The 24,551-nt window shown below is 44.8% G+C and overlaps 2 protein-coding genes across 11 annotated transcripts in view; one reads left to right on the top strand and one right to left on the bottom strand.

Annotated features, from left to right (window-relative positions):
• LOC126543373 (venom allergen 5-like) overlaps positions 1-24,551 on the top strand; it is a 368,390-nt gene that overhangs the window by 7,229 nt on the left and 336,610 nt on the right. For 6 of the 10 annotated variants that reach the window (XM_055062115.2, XM_055062111.2, XM_055062114.2 and 3 more), the window contains 2 exons: positions 5,078-5,256; positions 6,604-6,716. In XM_055062115.2, coding sequence (XP_054918090.2) covers positions 5,078-5,256; positions 6,604-6,716 — 292 coding nt within the window. Of the gene's footprint in view, positions 1-5,077; positions 5,257-6,603; positions 6,717-10,236; positions 10,726-11,664; positions 12,227-20,716; positions 20,950-24,551 lie in introns of those variants that run through there. The other 4 variants (XR_008608778.2, XR_008608777.2, XM_055062117.2 and 1 more) reach the window with 3 other exon arrangements.
• Positions 16,199-24,126, bottom strand: LOC126546151 (uncharacterized). Its single transcript, XM_050194267.3, has 4 exons — positions 23,609-24,126; positions 22,223-22,275; positions 20,015-20,151; positions 16,199-16,906 (listed from the first exon to the last, which is right to left on the bottom strand). Exons 1-4 carry the CDS (start codon positions 23,643-23,645, stop codon positions 16,648-16,650), a joined length of 486 nt encoding a protein of 161 aa, XP_050050224.1. The 5' UTR covers positions 23,646-24,126; the 3' UTR covers positions 16,199-16,647.

Genomic DNA, 24,551 nt, shown 5'->3' with positions numbered 1-24,551 from the left:
TTGCACTGAATGTCGTGTGGGGCCTTCTCTGTAGAAAGAATGGCGAGATGAGGGCAAGGGGTCCAGACGATGTGCCTGACGTGTACGAGCATTGTCTCAACACCAATGTGTGTCGCGATTGTGTAGTCTTGGGTGATAGCAATGGTTTCAGCCATTGACGTGTTCCTCAATAAACGAAGGCATATCTTAGAGCTTAGGCTAGAACTCTTGATTTTACGTAGGCCAGTTCTGCAGCTGTTGAATGCAAGTAGAATTTACCACATGAATACAACAAATAGCATTTTGCAATGTTGTAACATAACGCGTATGGGCAAGCCTCAGTTCTTTCTTGCAAGGAGGTTATATCAAGGCAAATAGCATCCAGCTGCTCACAACTTCCAAGAACTGTGTCTTTTGCTGGAGTATATCAGATGCCCGTTGATTGATATCCCGTATGCAGGCATTTGCTTTCGGGTAAATTCCACCACTGCGTACTTTTCCCACCTCTCCCCTCCTTGATCACGAAAGTAACATTATGTCAAGATGGCTGCCTTCTGGAACTGAGCGCGCAGCTGAAGCTGTGTCACTACTGACGTGCAAATACAGATGCATTTAGTATAGATGGAGGGTTGAACGGTGTTTGGAAGGTTGTCGCGAGTCCAATTATAGCTAGAGTAAAAAACGTTGCGTTCACTACTCCGCCCTGAAGGACTCCGTGGCAAATATAATGCTTGGGTGACGAGCCATCCTCGGTGAGCCCGAAAAACCATCTGAACAGGGTCGCTGGCCTGTGCTACTGGGACGTCAAACACGCAGGCCAACTGCAGACGAATTTCAGAATGACGGCCTGGTTGAGTCACTTAAAAGACGCTCTTGAAAGCTTTGCAGTGCTGACGCGCTCTGACGCTGGAAAGCTGTACTCGTGAGCATTTGAATGACGCCGGAACGTAGTCGTAACAAACGCCTGCCCGGAGTCCACGAACAGTTCTGCATATAAGAGACAAAGTCTTTTGTGGATCTAGTAATTCATAGAAAAACACCCATCGTGAACAACAACAACAACAACAACAACAACAACAACAACAACAACAACAACAACAACAACAACAACAACAACAACAACAACAACAACAACAACAACAACAACAACAACAACAACAACAACAACCACGATGACGACGACGACAACAACAACAGCAGCAGCAACAACAAAAAGTTTCATGTCACTGTAGACGCGAAGTGTCACTTCATTTGTGCTGTGACATGCAGCTGAATCAGCAGGCTCATACTGAATTTCACCCCTATATGGGTCGTCCGGCTGCTTTGTTCACGTGCGTATTTCCCTGTGTTTACGTTAGCTGACCTGCATACGCAAAGTGACGTAGAGACTACTTACGTCTGCTCTTGATCTAAATTCAGAATGCGTCGGTCCCTGTAAATTCCTGCATGACCACTCAACGCACTTGACAAATGAGCTGATAGGAGTGAGCGTTTTGTACAAAATGCAACATAAATGAAATTATGGGGTTTTACGTGCCAAAACCACGATGTGATTAGGAGGCAGACCGTAGTGGGGGACTTCGAATTAATTTTGACCACCTCGGGCTTTTTAACGTGCACCTAAATCTAAGTGCCACGGGTGTTTTTGCATTTCGCCTCCATTGAAATGTGGCAGCCATGGCCGGGCTTTGATCCCGCGACTTCGTGCTTAGCAGTGCAAAGCAAAGCCACTAAGCAACCACGGCGGGTAAAAAAAGAAAAACAGTTCGGCAGCATGTTACACTACTGTAACACGTGAAGGCGAAAGCCTGCTGCACACTTGGTAGTACATTAGGTTGTGCGGTCGGAGGGCTCAGACTTCTTGCAAGACATAACGAGCCGCAGTGTGAAGTACACGTATGGCAAGCCGTTGTCTGCTGGTTTCGGCCTCCTAAGTTGCAGTCTCGCATCGTCGCGTTGCGGCTTTCGCAGTTCGGCTTCCTTGGCTCGTCTACGCTTAGCTGTGGCTTCGCATGCTCGTATAGCGGGGTCAGACTCGCGGCAACGTTTCTCTTCGACTTTACATTGCATCCTCTCAGCAAGGCAAAGCAGCACTTTCGTTCGAATGCCTTGCTCTCGCCGCTTCGCATGTCGCACCTCGCTCCTCGCTTGGCAGGCATCCTCGGCCTTAGCATACTTCCGAGGAGGTCATGCAATGCTTTATTGATGGTTCGGATTCTTGTTTTGAGCTTGTTCTTTATTAAAACATATGCTGTTCTGTGTGTTGTATGAGTGATTACAATGGATGTATGCACTTATCGCTTCATTTTGCTGAGCGCTTGTAGGCTCTGCCTTAAGGGCGTATGAGTCGTTGCTTACGGTTGTGTGGACCATTGCTGATAATGATATTTTTTTTGTACCGCTCGACTAGACGCCGCGTTTTTGAGGTATGAGCCATTGCAACGAGCAACTTGAGGCTTTCGCCTGAGAAAAGCAACATTTGAATTATATTTACTCCCATATCTTAAAGCAAAGCTCTTTTTGCGTACGTTCCCGGGTTTAGCGTGGCTGCTGGCTTGTACTGGGTCGGTCGGTGTCTTGAGGAAACATTTGTGCATATTCATACAACGTTTATATAGGGTGTCTCATCTAACGTTAGCCACGCCGTTCAACGAAAAAAAAAAAACAGGTTAAAAGGACACCGTGCAAGAAACGATTTTAAGACCTACGGTGTTAAGTCATCAGAGTTCCGACGACCGAAGAGCGTAGGTCTTCAAATCGTATCTTGCATGGTGTCCTCCTAATCTGTTTAAAGGAGTGGCGACCGAACACTGTAGGTCTTAAAGCGTGATACTCAGATGAGTGATAAAGCTTGGCTCATTGTTTGCAATAGCCTCTCACTTTCTTGATATTCCTAGCGGCCGGTGTCGGCGACATGGGGTGATAAATGAAAACGTCGTATGGCCGATGCAAGGTACCTATAGAAGCCTTAAATTTTTACACATCTCTCTTATATTTCTGTACGCCCATACTGCTCTCATGGAGATTCTTCCCTCGGCAAGCATCGTACATCGCTTTCGTCCTCGTGGCACAAAAAGCCAACCACGGACTATGCCGTACGCGCGTCATTCTTTACCACTGCTACCTCGCTAACTCAAACTATGTTCGCGTCATTTAGGTTCGAACGCTGCGTTGAATCTGCGGATATATTAATGTAGAAAAATATGTCCTGACTCCTAAGAACTGCATACCGGTGCAACAGTATTGCTGAATGCGTTAACCGGCCGTCTGCTGCCTTGTTGCAACAAATAGCCACAAACTGATCGTCATCGACGAAGCCACACTTGCCATTATCCTAGTCGATAATTTATTTTACACGACTTCAGTGCCGTTTGTATGTAGTATTTATTTACTTGGGAGACTGGCAGCTCGACGGGTATCGCCAGTTCAGTGATTTCGTTCTTGAGGGCCCCTTGACGAGCACACGTTATTTGGTCATTGGTACTGCTGGTCTGTTAGCCACTGAACAGATGAAGGTCACAGGTGAAGATAGCAAGAAAGTCGTATAAGTATTGCACAAGTAGTCTCTGCTATTTCGTCTTATACCCTTGCCACACGGGCGAACACTCACACACTCAAAATACCTTCAAGGTTGATACCATTCATACGATGCCATACGGTAATATCTAATAACATTAAAACTTAGTGCTACTCCCGGAATAATACGTTCCCAGCGCTTATTCGGCCATCGAATGCATACCCTCGCTCTCAATGTTAGCACCCTTATAACTGCACACAAAAAACACATCTTTTAAGTCAACAGAAACTTTTCCACATAAAATATGCCTATAAATGTATTTGATGACAATCTTGATGACACATCTTGGACTTTTACCCGCTGAGTAGTATTTTTGATGATATTGCGATTCGAAACTTGCTACATTCATTGCAGCTATCATTCCCACGGCGTTTGATTTCATCAGAAGTGTGCGTACATCGGCTCTAGATATTATGGCACTAAGAAACTTAGGTATTTAGACACTTGATGCCACCGTGTGGCATTGGTACTACAGGAATATATTCTCGTTATTTTCCTTTCCACATCCACAGTGGCTAAGTGAACCCTTTTTACAGCCTTCCTGCCCTTAATTCCTTCGATTTCTTTGTTTTTTAATTGTTGCAAAAAAAGTCGCAGTTACACCAGAAAGGCAAAGCATCGATTGCGATATAACATCGGTAGACATCCATAATGAGTAAGGATAGTAGTTTTATTGGCCGTATAAACTTGTAAACACTCGCTTGCTAACGAAATTAACAAGCATGGCGTCAGCGCGCACAGGCAAACATGCACACATCACACTCGATGACCGCGGACACTCGCTGTCAAAACGCTGGCGTGAGGAAGCGCGGAAGCAGCTGCGAGCGAAGTGACCTTCATGCTGTCTATCGCTTCAACGCAAACTGAGCGACGAGAACACAGCACAGGCAAAGCTACGAGCTATTGCTGTCGCATAATTGTTGTCGCATTAAAAACGCCGGACGTGTCGAAGGTTCTTTGAAGCTGCAAGGTGTCCGAGCAATGGGAGGATGGCCACTTTCCCGCCAAAACATTTCTTTGGGCCTAATTGATGAGACATTGCAAGTACGTGCAGCGCGAGCAGACGGAGACGGAATAAGGAGCGAGACAGGACTGTGCGCTCATTAACAACTAAACCGTCCTGTATCGTTCCCTGCTTCGTATCCGTCTGCTCGCGCGTGCACTAGCCTTCCGCTGCATCAGCTGATTGGCCCAATAAATGCTCTCACCGCTAAACCTGGCGGAGGAGATGTGGGACCGTTGCTTCCGCGCCTCTGTTTTGGATGCCACGGGGGGAGAGGTTCCTTAAAGACACAACGAGCGCGATGCACGCTGAACAAATGAGTGGCCATTTCTTTCTTAATTTTTTGAAGTCATAAACCCAGTTTCACATGAACCAGGGCTTATCGTGAAAGGCTGGATTTCATGCCATCAACCTGATGAGCATGAAGACCGGCTAGCGCGCAATCTTCGCAATAGAATAATTGGGCGCACTGAGCAAGTGTCGGCGTGCACCTTCACCTTGAAATCCTGGTGTTGCAGGTCGTTTCCGGCTCACCGGCCAAAACTTAGCATCGGAGCGGCGCTCGAATGATGTGCGGAAGATAGGCAGCCTCGGTTTTGTGGACACGTGGTTTAAGGAGCACCGCGATTACCCACCCTACCAAGTGAAGCATTTCGAGCCGAGTTTCGGCCGACGGCCCACCGGCCACTTTACTCAGGTAATGAAAAACTACCGCTGCTGTTTTTGATCTCGAATTTTACAAAAATCTGAAGTTATTTTTCTGGAAGGGTATTTTGAAGTACGTTCGAATTAATGTTTACCTCACATTTTTGGGGAGATACTATGCCTACATGGTATTTCAACTGATTATGGTCGCGAAATCCATGGGATCTACGACTGGCGCTGCTGTTTCTCAAATGATTTTCTTTTTCTAGTTCACCTGGGTTGTCGAATGCCGTAATAGATGGTATAAATTAAATACAGTCGTCCAGACACGCTTTCACTATGGTACTTGAAGATATACCATAATTTTGGGAAAGTGCTCCGCGCCCTGTGTGCGTATAGTCTGCGGAGGTGAATTTTGGCTAAAAATAAAATCTATCAGATTTTCCGTACCTGTTGCGTATCCTTTCGGCAACAGGGTGACAATGTCTGAACGCAAACGTATGGCAGTGACGGCCAGATTTATTAGCAGAGCCACGCGAATGCAGTGGGGAAGTCGAGCCCCGATTACGTGTAACATGTTTTTGTTTCTATGGACAGTATGAACAACTGGTATCGCTAAGAAAACGCCTACGGCTAATGCGAGTCCCCGAACGCTCAACTAGAGAAGTTTAAGACACATATCCTGAGTAGTTTGCGTCTGAACATAGTCTGCTCAGCGTAGAAATGCAACATTTATTAGTACGCCTAGTCTGCGGGCTATAGTCCAGAAAATACGGTATTGGCCATAAATAAGCCCGTGCACATATTCGGTCGACAATGTAGCCAACTGTGCTGACATTTGGATTTTGCTTCTTTGCGCACAATTTCTACATGCAAATATAGCACATTCTTTTGATTTTTGTTTGTTTGTTTATTCTTCTGTTATACATATAATGCATTGCATTGTCAAACGTGTGAGGCCTCCTTGCTGAAAAGAAGTTCGGCCTGTGTAGCTTGTGTCCCAGCCAGCACAAACAAAACAGAGAAACATGTAAAAATAAGCTAACACTCTCTTTACCATACTCTTTATGCCACTTCGGCATGCCTTAGTGGTAACCTTGTTGAGCGAGTACACGGCAGTTTGAGTGTTTTAGCACCGATTTATTGCTTCTGAGCTTATGTGAAAATATTGTGAGACATTGAAATGCGTACTTGTAGAAAATTTTCAAAAAATAATCCAAAGATAAACAAAAGATACCTTACCGCATCGTCACGAATGTTTACGTAGCAGTATAACAGAACGTAAACCTTGGTTTGCGCAAGAGCATTCTTAAAAAAAAAGCCAGCGTAAGAGGTGCGTGAAACTAGTACCGCCTTTAACAATGGCCCAGCTGTTCATTTGCATACCCGCTCTGCGCAGGTGATATGGGCGGACACCCGGTACCTTGGTTGTGGGTTTACCATGTTTCGCATGAAGGGAGACTTGAGCGTCATGCCGTACCAAAAGCACTACGTCTGCAATTACGCTGATAGGTGGGTATGCGCCAACGCGCGTTTGACGCACGATGCCGATACGCTCCAGGCACAATGCATGCAAGGTCAAGGAGGGCATTGTGTGTCGTGGAAATTTAGGATTTTATTAATGTTGTTATTTTTTTATTATGTGTGGCTTAGCCTCGAAGTACTGACGGCACACATGCGCTCGAGCTCAACCTTTTTTTTTGATCTCGAGCTTACATGTGACATTGCATCCTCCACTGTTTGTTTCTATTTAATTTTCTTTTTTTAATGTCCGACAGTTGGTTTTCTTGGTTTCATATAACTGTAATCGTCTGTAGCTCGTTAGTGCTGTACAAGTGAGATGGAGTACCAGGAAGCAGATACTTTCAACCTCTCCATCATATCCTCCGGTTGACGATACCTGCCTGACACGGCCAGTCACATCGACTTAGCGATTGTTCAGTCTCTGAAGTAGTAGCTGGTGTGCCTAATGTTCCTTTCAAACAGCTATTCATAGCGCATAGGACTCACCTGTTCGCCCATTGTCTCGCCTTTTACATGGCAAAAGTAATGTGGTCAGCTGCCAGCTGTACCTGGCGATGTCTCATGTGCTGGCTTGTATCAAACAGAGAAATTTCATTGAACTTGTGTGTTAGAAACATGGAAATTCACTGCACAATTTAGATAAATGTTTGAAGCGTTCATTAGAGAGTTGCGGTATTTCTTCGTTTAATTTTGATTCTCTACATAGAGCGCAAAGCACCCCAGTTGTTCTTACCTATCGCAAACTTCAAAGTTAGACGCCGCGGCAGTTGTTTGGCGAGACAGACCTCTCCGTCTGTGCAGGCAGAACTCCGTCTGTGCAGAGTTCGCCCGCCATCGCAGCCGAGTAGCCAGAAATTGCTATCAACTTCCCACAAGGGCACATACGACGAGCATCAGAAACCGAGTTTGAACTGAGGTTGAACAGCGCGAATAAAACAAGGACACGAGGTAACAAATATACCACAGACAAGCGCTGACTTCCAACTGGAAGTTTATTTGAAATTCTCCAGCCATTTTATACCTTTTCCAGCATTATTATGCGTACAGCAGTCGCAAATATATCTGCAAAATCAGATACATCATAATCTTTCACGCAAAAAAGCTATTTCTTTTTTCGACAAGGCACGGGAGGGAGCACCTTACACATTTATCTCCTTCATTTCTTATGTAATAAGCCTCTATTATTTCCCAACCGTCTTACCTTTTCCTTTCCCTATGAATTTCGTTTATTTCGAATATGGTAGTGCAGGGACACTTATCACAATGCCCTGCTAAATGACTCCCCTAGCCATTCTCTTGGCTACTTGTTTTGATTTCTCGACAGTGGAAACTTAGTATTCGGAATTTTATACCTTCATAATTCAAAATATTCTAGCTTATTTTCCTGTATGACATATACCATAATTAAGACATATGAAATAGTGTTTCAGGAAGCACAGAGTTGTCAAACGGGGCTTCCGATGATGAATTACAAGGATCTCAGTCTGATTTGCTGTCCCTGGAGAAAATTTTGGCATTTTGGAACTTTTTTATGAAACTCGTGGAAAGCCGCGTAAGGAAACGAAACATCGAATAGTTAGTTCTTACCAGCACTCTTTCTGTTGGGCAGTATGTACCAAGTCAATGGTGACCTAAGTCTAAACGTTACGAATATTCTTAAATCTTTCATTGTAGTTCCGCCTCACATTAATTCAGTGCCCTAAAGCCCATTTTTGTACGCTCTGAATGTTCGTGACATATTTCCATTCTGTTCTCACTTCTTTCGCCCAATAATAGAATCACAGACAGAGTTTCAGAGGTGGCACACTTCTCAGTAATAGCCAACACGATACGCGTAAGTGGATGTTGCGTATATGTACGACCTGACTGCATTAAATTGTTGTTTATAGCTCACAACAAACCACAAAAGCTTCCACGATAGCTAAGAAATTCTGATAGCCAACAATATTTGAAAACTGAACTTTCTGAAAATACATTGAGCATTCAGTCTTTGTAAAACGTTTCAAAGCAATGCACCGAGCAAAAAAAAAAAAAAAAAAAATCGTCAGGCCTTGTTACAAAGCTTCCTTAGCGTCCTATTTGCGATCCAATCCACGGACTGTGTGAGTGCCTATTGTACTGCCTGATTTTTGTTTTGTTTTTGCGTTCTTTCCATCTCCTCTTCTCTTTTTAACCATCTCACCTTCCAAATATGATCAGGGTAGACATCTTTATATAGCTACGCGCAAGACGTCTTATAGCTGATGCACTGAGTTGGGGTTTCATTTCGGCTGGGTACTAGCAGGTGAAGCGAGGCTAATGGTGCGTCTTAGTCATACTTCACGTGCCCTTCAGCGTTTTATGTGCCCTCATATGTTAATATCAGCTGTCTCGAGCATCATTTGAGAGAAGGTAGTAAGTTTTATTTAAGTCAGTAAAGGCAAAAGGCGTTAAAAACACACGACCACTGTTTCAACAAACTGAACTACTTACTGGGCTTTGAACGAGAAGAAAGGAAACCGAGGGACCGATTCTCATTAGTCATATCATAAGAAGCCAACAAACAAGGACACCAATGACAGCGTAAGGGTAATTACATGTACGTATTAATTAAATTAAAGGAATTAATGAAAAACTTGCCTTCACCGAAAAAGATCACCTACACGTCACGCCTGCGACATAAAAGGATGTTCCACATCCGCCGTCAAGGCCGTGAGGTGTGGCGCTGGCTGACACTCCCGGGTTTCATTCTAGTAGATATACATGAAATACCCCAGAAAGTGGATTGGAAAGCGGCACCACGGTATCTCATTTGGCAAGAGCATCGCACGCATAATGCGAAGACATGGGTTCGTGCCCCACTTGCGGTCAGTTGTATTTTTCATCCACTTTGATTTCCATTAATTTATCATTTCTTTGATTCAAATGATCAGCACATGTAATTTCCCCTATGCTGTCCTTGGTGTCCTTCTTTGTTGGCTTCTTACGATACTGAGCTTTCGACACATGGTTACGACAATGAGTGAGGGAAAGAAGAAAACGCTAATTCGAGGTGTTTCATTTCTGTTAACGTCCTCCATGTAGTTCGTCGAGCTTGGCTTCTTTCCACTTGAGAAATATCACGCGCCGCCTCGGTCATATCTGAATGGGAACGCCAAGAGAAACTGCAGAAGTAAGAAGTACGAGTAACACGGCACCCTAATGGTATACCGACTTGATGCGGTGTCCCTTTGAAGGAAAGAGGACTCTCCGCTATATATATCGACGACGCTGTGTAAATGGCAGGCTACCGTTAGATATCTCGCTGCTTGGATATTACTTCCCTCTTACGAGGTACGCTCCGGTACTTTAGAGGTACACGTGCCGAGCAGAGCTACGCAATATCCGCCGACGTGAGCGCAGGCGAAGCCCGGTAGCTATGTTAATTTTTTTCGCTCTCTCTCTCTCTCCTCCTCTCTCGGGTGACTCTCGATCCGACGCGACCGATGTCTCCCTCGCGCGCAATCAAAGGCGCTCGCTTCCCCCGCAGCGGCAACATCAAAGGCAGGCCTGTCTACGCGGAGGGCCCCACGTGCAGCCGCTGCCCGGCGGGATCGCGCTGCGTCAAGCGGACCGGACTGTGCAGGGCGCGCAAGAGGAGCCGCCGCGGCAGGCAGAGAAGTGTGCTCTCCGTACGGGGCAGCGGCGCAGTGCGAAGTGTGCTGCGCAAGTCGGTCACAAGTGCTGGGCGGGGTGACTCACTTCGCGGGAACCACGTCTCGAGATGGGAATAAAACGGAACCGTGCAGTGGGTAGCCAGAAATTCGTTCGGGGGGAACTCACGTTGCAGCTCGGCCTCCTGCTTATAAAATTTGTCGAGGGCATGAATAATAACTGCATTGCCATTGCCAAAGATGCTGCAAACGAATTCATAAACACTACGTGCTGTCAAGACAAGTAAAATATGTAATTTTTCATCAAAGCATATACTTGTATGTCCCCAAAACTGTGCCCGAAATAACTGATGTCAATGCTTCAATGTTTTTGGTCTATTTAGTAAGTAAGGAAAATATCATATGAACTTTAGAACTATATCAACTAGAAACCAGCAAAGCAGCGCATGCCGCTGATATGAAAAATGTAAAGGCCGTTGGATGAACAAGTTGAGGACAAATATTTTAATGAATCTTTGTCATTAAAGAACTTTGTTTACATTTTTGTACATATGCAACGACCAGGGAAAAATCTCAATGGCGCTGTCATTTGTTCCAATGTATTGCGCAGGAGCAGCTGTCAGCAGTCGTGTATTGTAATTGCACCGAAATTATAGTCGCAAGAGAGAGCATATATGAAAAGCAGGAGTTCTGAAAAATATACGAGGGCAAGTCAAATGAAAGTGAGCAAATGTGAATGTATGACAAACGAGGTACTTTATTTAAAACTAATCTCCATGAGCATTTAGACATTTCTCCCACTTATTCACAAGTCGCCCGATTCCCGTATCATAAAACTCCTTCGGTTGCTTCTTCAAAAAGTCTGTAACTGAAGCTTTCACGTCACCGTCCGACACGAATCTGGTTCCCTTGAGCTATTTTTTCAATTGCCCCAAAATGTGGAAGTGGCAAGACGACAGGATTGGGCTGTAAAGCAAATGTTGCAGCGTTTCCTACTTGAACTTTGCCAGTTTTATATTAACCACATCAGCGACGTGGGGACGGGCATTGTCTTGGAGCAAGATGACCCCACTCGTCAATTTTCCACGTCGTTTGTGCTTGATAGCGACACGCAGCCGTTCCGGTGTTTCACAATATCGGAAACGATTGATAGGCTCTCTGGTTTAGCAAATTCTATCAGTAATGGCTCCTGACGATCGAAAAAAAAGTTAACGACACCTTTCCAGTGGAAACGATGGCCTTTGCTTTCTTTGGGGGTGGGAAATTCGAATGTTTCCACTGTAAGCATTGCCGTCGTGTTTCAGGCACGTAATAGTGGCACCATTCTTCGTCCACGGTGGCAACTGCAGACAAGAAGTCGTCACCCTCCTTGTGATACTGGATCAGATGAGTCAAGGCAGCGCCGAAACTCTCCGTCTTCTGGCGGTGGTTCAAAATGCTGGGCATCTATTGCGCACATAAGAGCCGATTACCAAGATCTTCATGGATTATGGTGGGAACCGAACCGTGACTGACGTTCACACGCTTTGGGACTTCATCGATGCTTATCCACCGTTCTTGTCTAATCAGCTCATCAACCTTAGCAATTGTGTCAGGGGTGATTGCACGGTGGCTTTGGCCCGGTCTTGGATCGTCTTTGCAACTTTCACGTCCTTCTTTGAACCGTTTCCTCCAACGCTTCACAGTGGCCAATGAAATGCAATGTTCAGCGTACATGCCACACTGCGACTAATTTCTTTTTGGGAAACACCTTCAGCTGTCAAAAACCTGACGACACCACGCTGTTCAACTTTTGGAGCGTCCATTATGTCACGCAACCATGTTCAACCCAGTGTATAAGAGCATTAAAGAAAATTTATCCTCACACTTCCGTGTCACTTTTGTAAATGAGAGATCCCGGTGTGTTACACGCATGCTTCGTAGATAATGAACCGAACCATTAATGCGTGGGGTGGGTTGGCTCACTTTAATTTGACTCACCCTTGTGCATTAGAAATGCGAAGATACGGCTTGATAAACGGCAAAAAAGTGTCACTGGAAGCAAAGTTCAGTGCACGTATGCACAAAACATCGCAACAAGATATTTATGCGTATAAGACTCCAATAAATCTACGTACCTAAGAAAAAGTCACTGTATATAATGCGTGATACAAGGCAAATAAACATGTTGCGTAATCACAGGTTCACAGATCACAGAATCGTAAGGCCCGCCATCCCGCATAACTCCACTTCCCACGATCTATCGCGCGCGACAGAAGGCGGCGTGTTTCTTCCCCGCTTTTCTCCCTTACGCACACAAGACTGCGCCAGCATTGTCGGCTCACCCACGCCACCATCACCCCACTACGATTTCACTCGCTCATACAGCATGCGGCCCGCGGTCGCGATGGCATCGCATAGGTCTTTATACGGAACATGAGGGCGACGGCGAAGGCAGGAATGCGTCTGGAATGTCCATATAATTGCTCTCGCAATAATATAATACGAGTTTCCGGCAACTGAAGCGTCCCGTGGGCCAATACTTTCCGCAAGAGAAGTAACAAAATCGAACTTTCACCATTCGATAACTCGTTGCGCCGCAACAATGTCTTTGTTTCTTTTGTGGGGCGGAGGCACCGATATGAAAAGAAAGAAAACCGCAAAGGAACGCATGTTGGATGTGCACAATAGAACGCCTACTCTTGGCACCTGTAATGTGGCTACCGAAGGATCGAATATCGATGAAAACGTGAGACGCTTGGTCCACAGTGAAGCATACGCATTCTGCTCGGTATCCTACACACGCGAGACAAGACTTTCCGGACAGGTTGCGCTCAAGCGAGCGCATTGCAATCCGTCGAGTCCCAGCAGTCATGGGAGCGAGCGACCATTGCTTCTTTTTTCTCGTCTGCTAGCCACTAAGCGTCCAAAACTCAGCCAGGCGAAAATCCACTCGGCCACAGAAAAACGAACGCGCTTCGAAGTGCGCCGCGAGGTGGTCGGGGCAGCACGAGAAAAGTGCATGCGCTCTGGCTCGATCTGGCAGCCTGCGGGTAGCGAGAACAAAAATTTGAAGAGGCTCAACGTGTCTTCGCGTATGAAAGTCAAAGTAGAAAAATAAGTAAGAACGTAGTTACCTTTGCTAGCATTAGTGTCTTGACATGAATGCTTTGGCGCTGGTGGAAAAAAAAAATTGACGGCAGAAATGAACCACCACGACGCTTCGTCTCATCGGACCTCGCTGCGTGCTTAGTCAACTTGTATACTTGTGTGTTGATTTGGCTTGTCTAGTAATGTGGTCCGATGTACGACTTTAAAAACGACAAATGTTTATAACAACGTTAGACTTACAATGTTCCGCAACTGAAAATATAAAGCATGACTTTGGAAATGTCAATGCACCTTTCGCATCAAAAGTTTGGGAGAACCTTATACCCATAAAGTTTCAGAATTGGAATCCATGCGCTCCGTAGCTTCCGCGAGAGGCGGCGACGAGCCCGCTCGCCATCAAAACACCCTTGAAACTTTGTGCTCGGATGGGACTCCTTGCGTTATGTGACTCCCCGTGCATGGGCGTTGCCGCGAAATCCGGCCCGAATTCGCTATGTTCGCTCTGAAATGTCTTTTCGAGCGTGAAACAGACATTCTAGACAAAATCCAGAATGATTTCCGGCGCCAGGGGTTGTTTTGGTCGGCGGTGCATGACAGCACAAAAATTTGGGAAGGGGGGGGGGGGGGGGGAGAGGCTTAAGCCCCACAACCCCACACCTGGCTACGCCACTGGAAACATGTGATGTGACCGCGTTGCATATGCTTTAGATGATGCTGACGATAGTTGATGGCGCATATTGAAGAACGGTAAAAAAAATATAGAAGAAAAGAAGAAAGAATTCAAAGAAATCTTTTTTTGGGATGTCGACACAACAGAACTGAAAACACCTGTTTTCAAGTTCCAGTGTAGCTTAACGGAGGTTTAAGGACACGAAATCTTTGTGCGCGCAGCACTCCTTCTGGACAAAAGCATGCGAGACAGTACACCTGCACGGACGCGTCTCTTTGTGTTATTGGGGACAGCAACAGAATCGCTCGGACTTTGTCTTCTCCTTTTCTTTCGCGTAGGCACGTGCGATAGCCTGGCAGAGATTATATGGCATCAGTTCGGTAGTAAAGTAGTTTCGCATTTGATCGTTGAGACATTGGTGATTAGTCTGTGTCTCTGTATTTTGTCATGAAATCCTCCTTATCTTGGTATAAACGGTTATATCCAGTATTTTCCTAATCAGCCTACTTGGTACTTAAGTATACCGTTATAATTCACGTCATATTTTAGCCACGAACATAAGACGAGGTCCAAGAAACAGAAACGACAAGCACGTGTGCCATAAGACGAGGTCCAAGAAACAGAAACGACAAGCACGTGTGCCAACTTCAGTCATTTTATTTGAAACGATCATGCGCACGCCCATTGAATGACAAGCACTAAAATAATAAAAAAAGGAAGAATCGGAAAACTCTTTAACGAAAAATCGATGCCATGTGCGTTTTAAGATAATTAACGCCACGCACGCCGTGTCTAATTAATTTTTTTCTGAAAGGCGATACAGAAACAGCAGCCGCACAACTGCACAAAGTTCCCCCAGACTGTGTATTTCTGCAACTTCAATAATCTCTCTGGTTATTTGGTCAGAGTGCTTAGTTATTAGATATATGCAAATTAGATAGATTAGATAGGAAATTTTGCAAAAATGCGATCACAACCAGAATCAAAACTGTAAACATCAAGTACCCTTGGACAGCTTTATGGACTTTGTAATCATGGTCCGGAAGCCTATCGTTGAGATAACGTCCTGTCAGCCGACGTACTTTTTTGCCACGTGACAGTGGGATAGTAAGATTCACTGCAGGGGTTGCGGCGGCAGTCATTTCATTTTTTAAAAGTGTGCTATCCTATAGCTAAAGGCACCCTGATCACATTACGAGAGTGTTTGGGAAAGCAGCAGAAATATAGCGTCTGGGGGAGATCGCGCCAGCAGTGCTTTTGCGTTGCTTTCTCGAAAACAAGCTTGTGATGTAGGGCATGCGTTGCGAAATTGTCCAAGTCCGCATGGGGCATTTCTTCTCGTTATCTGGTTTCGATGTTTTTTGGGTGCTTATTATTTGTTGTGTGAGGATATACTTTGTCATGTAAGTTCGCGTTTAAAAATAAAAAAATAAAATCAGGCGGTGGTTAGCGCGCGTGCATGTCTGTTGTGCTCTTTCTGTTTGGCCTAAAGTAACACATAAAGCAAAACTACCAACTTGCCCTAACTGTCACGCCACTCCGCTTTGCACTTGTACAAGAAAAGTGCAGTTGCACGCACGACCCTTAAGTCGACATATTAGATTACGGAGAGAAGGAGCTGAAAGATTTCTTGTACTCATTGAGGGACTGTAACCTCTGTAAGTGAACATTGGAACACTCATTATGCTATGTTAAAATTTAGTAAGATTGTTGAAACCGCGCCACTTAATGAGGCCGTGCACTGACTTGGTGCGGTAGTACCATTGAAACGTTGTTTTGAACTGGGGAATGTGGCAGAAAGTTGTCTAGGTTGCTCAGAGGTCAGTAAAAACGTTTTCTTAGGCCGTTGATTCATAACGAAGCAAATATCACAGCGCATTCGAGACAAAGACACAGTGCCTGTCATGTGCGCTGCGGCTTTGTCCTTTTCAGAAGTAAGCGTGGTCTTGTTTAGCCGTCGTACGAGCTTGAGTATACATGAGGAAAACAAAGCGTTGGCACGTTATACGAAGATGCGCGCACGTGGCAGTGACCTGAAGATGTTGCAGGAGTAATGATTTTACAGGCCCACTTCAGTGTTTCTTCTTCTTTTATTGATTTATCACATTAGACGATGCGTAGCAGGCGAAGCTCCACGCATTGGGAACTGCTGCCTACAGCGGGGCACGCGTATCATTGCTTGTTTCTATCATCGATGTGATGTACAGAAAATCGAAGCGACAATGTACTCGTATGCTTCGCATCGTTATGCACATTCGTTACTTTGTTGTATAACGTCGTCTGACATAAGCTGCGTGTTCTTGGAGCTGCTTATGCCCACACATACAGTGGAGTTCGCTTAGCAGCGTTACCCTTAATTGGGTAAGCGGCAGCGTGGGCACACTGCGGTCCATGTTTCTCTTCGAAATGGACACCAGCACGGCCGCGTTTTCCGAACGCCGCCGATCAGGTGCTAGCGAAGACGGCATCCCGGAGACAGCACCGCACCTATAGCATCACGCGCGGATAGTCACTCGGGCCGCTGGCTTTAGAACCGCCGCTTGGCAGCCGGGATGGATTCGAGCAGCCTGTTTTCGTGAATGAACTGGTCGGCATTACTGACGTCATCGTCGTATAGGAAGGGCGTGTCTTGGTAGCCGATGTTGTCGTTGACGTAGTAGAAGACGGGGGCGTTCCGGCATGGCACCGAGTCCTCGGGTCGCGAGCACGTCAGCGTCAGCTGGTTGAACATGGTCAAGTTGCCGCACAGGAAGCTGAATCGCTGCAGCTGTCGCGTCTCGGCGGATCTGCGGGTAGGCAGCGGAGAAGGGAATATGTGAGCCGGAGTGGCCACTTGTCCCACCCTTCGTGCAGGCATTGTAGCGGTTGTGCACCCAAAAACAGGGCGCATGCAACCGCGGCATTTCCCTACGTGATAGAAGGTGGATTTGTTTCCGCGTTCTTGGGTTGCGACATGCTCAGCTCAGGAAATTCTCGTGTTGAGTGATAACAAGGCCACCCTGGGGCTACGTTTGCACCTTTTTATATTAATGTGCTTTTTGAAACACGTCTTAATCTATTATATGTCTCTCAGAACCCGAATTTCATCATGGCGTCTTTGCTTGCATTATAGATATGAAAAACAAATCCTCCTGACTGCATTTCGTAATGTATTTCATTGTTAGCTTTCTCCATATACATAACAGCTCGTAAGTACCAATGCTAACTACTGACTCAATGCGTAATCGCTGCATGACCTCCTGTATACGCCACGCGCTTTTGCTGCAAAATAAGCGCCATAAGGCCCACTTTGGGCATGAAAGAACGGTTCCGCCTTTTCCAATCCTGTTTTTTTTTAATCGACACCTGTGAATTCCAGCAGCGATTATATCGTGGTAATTTCATTAACGCTATTGTAAATAATGTTTCATGACAAATCACCAGAAAAGAAAGGTTCTCCCTGAACAGATCGACTGACATGGCGCAGTGAAGCATAAACCGCTTCCTGAATACCGCTTGTCTAGAACGCTGCTAACCGCACTACTCATCGCATAAGCAGTGTTATTTTTCTTTCTTTTTTTTCTTCGTTTCTTTTTCTTCTAATCATTTTTTTAAGACAAGCCGTTAATGCACATACTGTGTTCCCTTCTCGCATCCCGAGAAAGCGTGTACAAAAGGCCACGCACAGCATAAACGTCCGGATCGATTACAAGAAAGCTGCAAGTCAGATGGGAACGAAACATTGCAAGATTGTGACGCACATTTCGTATCATCTGTAGGGAAAATTATCTCAGCTGATTTCTGGGAGTCAGAAGACTATCAGTTTCACTAATTGAATATGACACCCGCTAGGTCGTTTGTATGGAAGATAATTAAAATGTGTAGTACAATGACACTGAACGAATAAATAATGCACTTTTAAAAACGTGCTGAGTAAGTTATAAAACATGTAAGAGCCCATTAGAGTGGTGACAAGAAATTACCAGATTCGCAATAATTTCAGCCAGCCGCCGAAGTTACAGAAAAATAATAGGCGCATAAAAACTAAATGTTAGACTAAATATAAAATTTGAAGGGACGTGGAGGACCTTGCGCAGCGTTTATCGAGGAAGCTTTAAGTGTGTGAGTTAATTAGGGATGGCAGGAGACAGTAGCAAAGTATGGCTAGCCCCAACGAAACTCCTTGCAAAAATGTAATATTAAGAGGGTAATAAAGATTCCAGCATAAAATTTTTGCCAGTGTACACTTGACTCCATCTAAAAACTTATGCGGGCAGGAGACATTGATCTTCGAAGTGGTAAATATTTCATTGAACACCCTAATCAGAGCGGGGCGCAATCAGCGACGGCGGTTGAGGGGAGATCACGTGAGGAGCGCGTGTTCAGACAGCTAAATAGTGTCCAGAGAGCGTAGTTCTTCGCGGTTACCAGCGTTCATGGTCTTTGATCAAAAATTCTGCGGGGTCGCATAGGTGTTCTAAGAATTTTTTCGGCAGCTGTGAATAATTCCTTCCTTTCTACCCGAGTGGTGTCTCAATTCTGGTCTTCGTCTTGTACTCTTTATCTCGTGAACGCACTGCGTAGCAGCTTATGCACCGCAGTCACAAAACCATCACCACACATACAATTACATCCAGCGTTCTTGCTTTTCACTACTGTGCCGCCGAAAGTTGAAGCGCGAAGGAACCAAAGCAACTCAAAACAACATCAAAAGAATGTTTCTTTGTGAACGTTAACGACGATTGCCACTGTGTTTTACCGCGTGTTCATGCGTACACATGAAGATATTGCATTTGAGGTAACAGCTGTTTAGAGCACGTTTCTGGGAGGGAGCGCACATTTGAAATTTTATGACAGTAAGCTATTAACTGACAGATTACCGAATGTTCGTTATTTAATAGTGTTAACGAATCACTTTAGGAGACATCTAGTATCCCTAAGCTTGTGGTCACGCAACGGTCATAACGTGCTCAATTATCCGTAATCGTGAAGCCGACATGAGCTACGAGATATTTGTTCCCGATATGTGCGGCGAATAAGTTGGTGTTATGCACGTTATCGTTACGAAAAGCTCTCGCGGACTTCGGGACAATGCTACACAAAACATCGATATATATATATATATATATATATATATATATATATATATATATATATATATATATATATATATAGATATATATATATATATATATGTATTGCTACATGCATATTGCGTTGTTGCTTTTGGACGATGCGCGCGGGCGCCCCAACGAAGCAGACTAACTGCTCCTGGCTCTCGAGCTGTCGGCTGAACGGGCCAGCGCTGCAGTTGTTTTTGTACATATGCATTGTAAATAGTCTTCAGTGTTTCACCCCTCATTCGCGCAACATTTTGGTGGAGGTTAGCGTTCCCCGTCCTCGCCACCGAGCTCTGAAGCGGCTGCACCCTCCAGCTTTCCACCATGGCTCCCGGTGACGACAATTCGTCGGAGTCTACACCTGCGACTCCCACAACAACGTACGTCATGGTTACCAATCCCGCAATCCTGGCATATTCTCCCGTCAAGATAATGCACACGTTGATTACTGGCTCAGCATTGGAACGAATATGTCGAGAACTTTTTTGTTTTTGTGCTGACAAATTCGAGCAAATGATCGCAACAACGTTCAGTTCCGCAACTACAATAAGTTCCGTAAGCTTATTAACTAAAAAGTGCGTAAAGCTCAGGACGCTGTTGGGTATACAAGTTATATCCACATAATTTGCGATGTGCGCCCTTGAATGCAGTGTGTTTAAAAAGAAAAAGAGAACAACAACAAAAATAAAAATAAAGAAACCCCGGCTTATCACTGCAGCACAGTCTACAGGAATTTTCTGTCGTCAGCCTCTGAGGCAACACCCGTGGTAGAGCAGATCTGACGCGTTCGCGTACCGAGTGCAGATGTGGTAAACCCTGCAGTTGTTATCCACGTCTGCAAAGTAGCCGTCGTGGCGGCAGGTGAACCTCGTCCTCAGCGGTTCGAGAAGCAGCTCGGAGCCGTGTGGGAGGGAGTACGTCTGGCGTTTCATCTGCAATTCAGCAGAGCGAAAAATAGCACAACGTAAACTGTATGGCAGCTCTACTCCCACTGGGCGAAGTTGTTTAAGCCCGCCACCAAATGTGCAGTCCGAACAGCCATGCAAAGAGAACGGCAGAAATACGGGCTCGTTTTCCTCGCTGTCTCTATAATATTTTGTTTGTTATTGTAAACTAGCAAGGCGTTTTCTTTTCTGATTTTGGCTGATATCGAGTTAGCTCGTCCTGCCAATCATTTACCAAGCGCGACAGGCTATAGAGGCTGGAAATATTCACTGTGTGCGCGACAAGTGTTCCTAGCAAAATATTATTACCTATGTCATTATGGACAGCGGGGCGCGCTATTAGTTTTCAAGTTGCCTTTAGAGACAACGCTTGTTACCTAAGCATCTATTATGCGTATGCGGAGCTCTCTCTTAAAGTGCTCTTCACAACACAGCCTTTCTGGCTGTCTCATGACAAAATTGCGACATTTTGGACACCAATAGAATATTATTGTTAAGCCGATTGGTTTTCGGTGAGTTATCTCATATGTGGAATTTTGGAATATTCTTTCAGGAGGAAAATAAGGATTAACTCTCGACGTCGCAGGCTCAAAGAAAAAAAGAACTGGGAAAAGGTGGCTGCAAACTTGCTACTTCAAATATCCACTGTTAATCCAACTGAGATGGAAATACCCAGCTATATATTTACCACTTCTATTTGAAATTATTATGCTGCATTAGGAGTTGATGCAGCTCAGACGCATCAGTTATGGAGGGAGGATATGCGGATCAGTTCATAATTTCACGGTAATTATCTGGAGTCATCTAATTATATGTGCAGATATATATATATATATATCACTGTATGTGCACCATTTAAGAAATGTGTGACATCTCAGCACTGTATATTAGCTCCTGTCTTGAATGATATCGGCAGTCATTTTCAGTGTAAATTTGCGAAGAACTTTACGTAAATTCATTGACATATATGTATTACTTTTATTTTGTTCCTGTTATGATCGTACAAAATGCAATTATGTATTGCTTCTTTCTAAGCTTCGCAGTTGGAGGATAAAATATTTTGCTGGTCACACGCAGACTTAATCCCGAGTTACTTTTGTATTTACTTTTAGAAATGAAAGAAATATTTGTATTGGATTCGGTGTTTCAAGCCAGTTCTCGTTTTAGAAATTTCTTATTCCAATCTCTTTTTCTAAAAAGGGGCGTTAAGCTCAGTGTCGGAGCAGTTCGATATGCCACACGAAAAGCTACGTCGTGCTTAAAGCTACTCCAAATGCTAGTGTGCTTGCTGGCAGCATTAGGTGAGGGAAGGGGGCTTTTGAATAGTGGTTTGAATGGTACCTTTCATTTAAAGATTTTGTCTTCTATGAATACGCCGCATAGCTACTCGTTGTATGAGTCTGCAGAAAAAGTGGAATCTTCGACAGAGCTTTAATTTTACAAAGAGCACTGCGAACGTTTCAGGGGTAACTTGTTCTGCGCTGAAAAGCGAGGCTCCAGACAGGACTAAGAGGGCAAACGTGGAAATGTATACACATATGTGGTATGCCTTCGTCTTTGTCCACATAGACTGCTTACATAGTTTAATTGTGAAGGGGAGTGTTGTGTGCAATATTTGAAGGCTGACTAGCAGGCTACAATGTTCAGGACGCCAGACAGTCAATATAAGAACACAGTGTCATGTGAACTTCTCTTATGTTACCCGTATATTTTAACCTAGACACCAAAGATATTTGATTTCGTATTGAGATTTCTCAGAACCCGGCTTAGTTGCTCAATGCTGCAGGCGTTCATATAGTGTGCAGGGGATGTTGTAAATGAAATTTCCAACATTGCCGGCCGCGTTGGCCGCGTTTCAATGTGGACGAAGGTATATAAAAAACGTGCTTTATGCTTGAAACTATTCGATGGCCACATACAAGACTGCACGGCGGCTTTTGGTGTAGCCAGTTCCTTCATCTGTTTGACGGTGTAGCGGTTATATAAAAACATTAAAATTGCAACGTAACGGACACAACTACATTGCCTTATTCTCGTTTGCCATGCATGGACAACTTACCCTGAGTTCCTCAGCAACGTCGTGGGCAGAGGCAAATGAAAGGATGAGCAGAACTGCGAATAAAAATATATTTTCTTCAACTGGAAATCACAGCAGTGAAGCAAAATGCAAAAAAAAAGTTGAAAACCTTGATATGACCAAATTGCAGACTAAGGAATTGCCAGCATATTGCTTATGTATCTGAAATACGATAGAGCATGCAGAGGGGCAGCGATCTTAAGCAGGCACCAATATTGTGGTTAGAACTGACTTTCTAGGTTTTCCGCGGTGCTTATTTACGAGCTGCTTATCTTGTCACGTACCCTGCACTATTTGAATTAACCTTCTGGAAATATTGTTTACAAGATTGCCCACATCTTCACTTAATTACTGCCAATTCAAAGAGACAGAGTAAATAAACGTAGTAAACAGACGTAACATGTTTATCTCTGTTCTTTTTTTCAACCAACTGGGATCTCGTCAGCACAAAGGCTAGTTGTAAATGTATGTCGCGGCGGTGTGTTTATATTACTACATATATATGAAAATAATTAGACCAAACAGGGTTTGCCTGCCGGAGACACAGGCTTGCTTCTAGCCTGGTGCCTTGAATGACAGAACAATCAGGTAAATAAATACATGAAATAAAGAGATTTCTTCGCGCAAGTTTATGGATGTTAGAAAATAACGTGGCTGGTTACACCCGACCAGCAGCATTGAAGACGTGACAGACTAGTACGGAGCGCCACAGCGATAACAGTTGATATCAAACGGTACCAAGACGGCAATACTAATGGGCAGCTTAGTATTTCCACCTTGAAGCGCAAGAGATAACCAAATTAAACGTCATCACTTTACTAAATGTGCACTGCAGCCGGCCGTAGTGACGGGCTCGGCGGTACGGCCACATCCGACCGCACCGCTGAGCGCCACCGCTCTACTGTGTTTTCGTTTCACTTAAAGATTTCGTACTACTCTACTCACCGGTCTACAAGAGCATGCTGATAAATGAGCTTTCTATTCCCTCGAACTGTCGAAGTCACGTCCTCACGCACTCGACCCTTGACGACTCATGCGGCCGTACAATCAACATGCCCTCTGTGCAGCGATACTTCGGCCTATTTAATTGAACCAGTTATAACAAGTTCACCACGCGTATCAACATGCAGGCAACATTCAGGTTCGACTACTGCCATCAGAAGAATTGTACTCATTTGTGTTGAGGCAAAACGTGGGAGTAACGGCAATTACTGAGGTCGCTGTAAAAGTTCACGCGGAGGCAGCAACAAACTGGCGGGACAGCGTTTGTTTAGTTACAGACGCGTTGAGCAATGTTGTCCAATGCCATTTCTTACTGACTGAGGCGGTCATGACGCTCCGAACAACGCCTTGCAAGAAAGTCCTTACCGGCCGTGAACATGCCCGTGCAAGTTGATTGGCACATCTTGGAGAAGTTCTCAGGGCAGAGGAGCCAGGAGAAACGTTAGGATATCCACAGCACACCGAGCAAGGTAAAACTCAGTGGTCGACGGCCAGAAGGGAGGCCTTATATACCGCTGCGTGTTTTAGCGCAGGAACGTGCGCTGCACCCGTGTCGAATTTTGTCGGAACAGGCGACTTTCCTTGTGTGCCTAGCGCGCTCTGTTGGCAGTCCTCGCCTCCTTTTGAAAGAGCGTTTTTCTCGGACGCGTTCCTCGAGCCTCAGTTTTGTTTCCAGCCCACGTAAAGAGAAAGAAGTACGTTTTTTGCTCGTTTTAGTCAGCTTCACTAGAGCGAAAGCATGGACGCTAGCTTCTGTACCATTTCACAGGTGGTTCACAGTGTCCGGGAAGTCAGGCTTTAAACGTTCCCTAAAAAAGAAAAAAAAAAGGAAGAACTACGCCCGAAATGGTACATCTGAGTTCTCTGGCCACGGGTGTATGTAATCTAGGCATAAAAATTATATATGTATATATATATATATATATATATATATATATATATATATATATATATACGATTTTTAGGTGCTAGAATCTATATTTAGCTTTTGGATTGCAAACATTGCAGTAGTGTGCGTATACTATATAGAGCTAAAGACAATCACTATCCAAAATTGAGCTACTTTGAATCTTTAATGAGAAGACGTTTTGGCCTATTCGCCATCAAAGGCAGCACTCAGTTTGTCTCGAGCGACCAAAGGCGTGATTGCAGCCGAAAAAACCCTTTTCAAATTAACGGGTGCATGAAATAGACGCTTTTATTTTCTTCAGGGCCTAGACAATCTGACATTTCTGTTTCGATGCTCTTATTCCACGCTCTGCCTTCTCAGGATCCGTTTCAGGACCTGCCGGTCGTAAAGAGTGGATGA

The sequence above is a fragment of the Dermacentor andersoni genome, chromosome 1, assembly GCF_023375885.2.
Source record: "Dermacentor andersoni chromosome 1, qqDerAnde1_hic_scaffold, whole genome shotgun sequence".
Classification (NCBI taxonomy): Eukaryota; Metazoa; Arthropoda; class Arachnida; order Ixodida; family Ixodidae; genus Dermacentor; species Dermacentor andersoni.
This window is presented reverse-complemented; position numbering and strand designations above follow the sequence as displayed.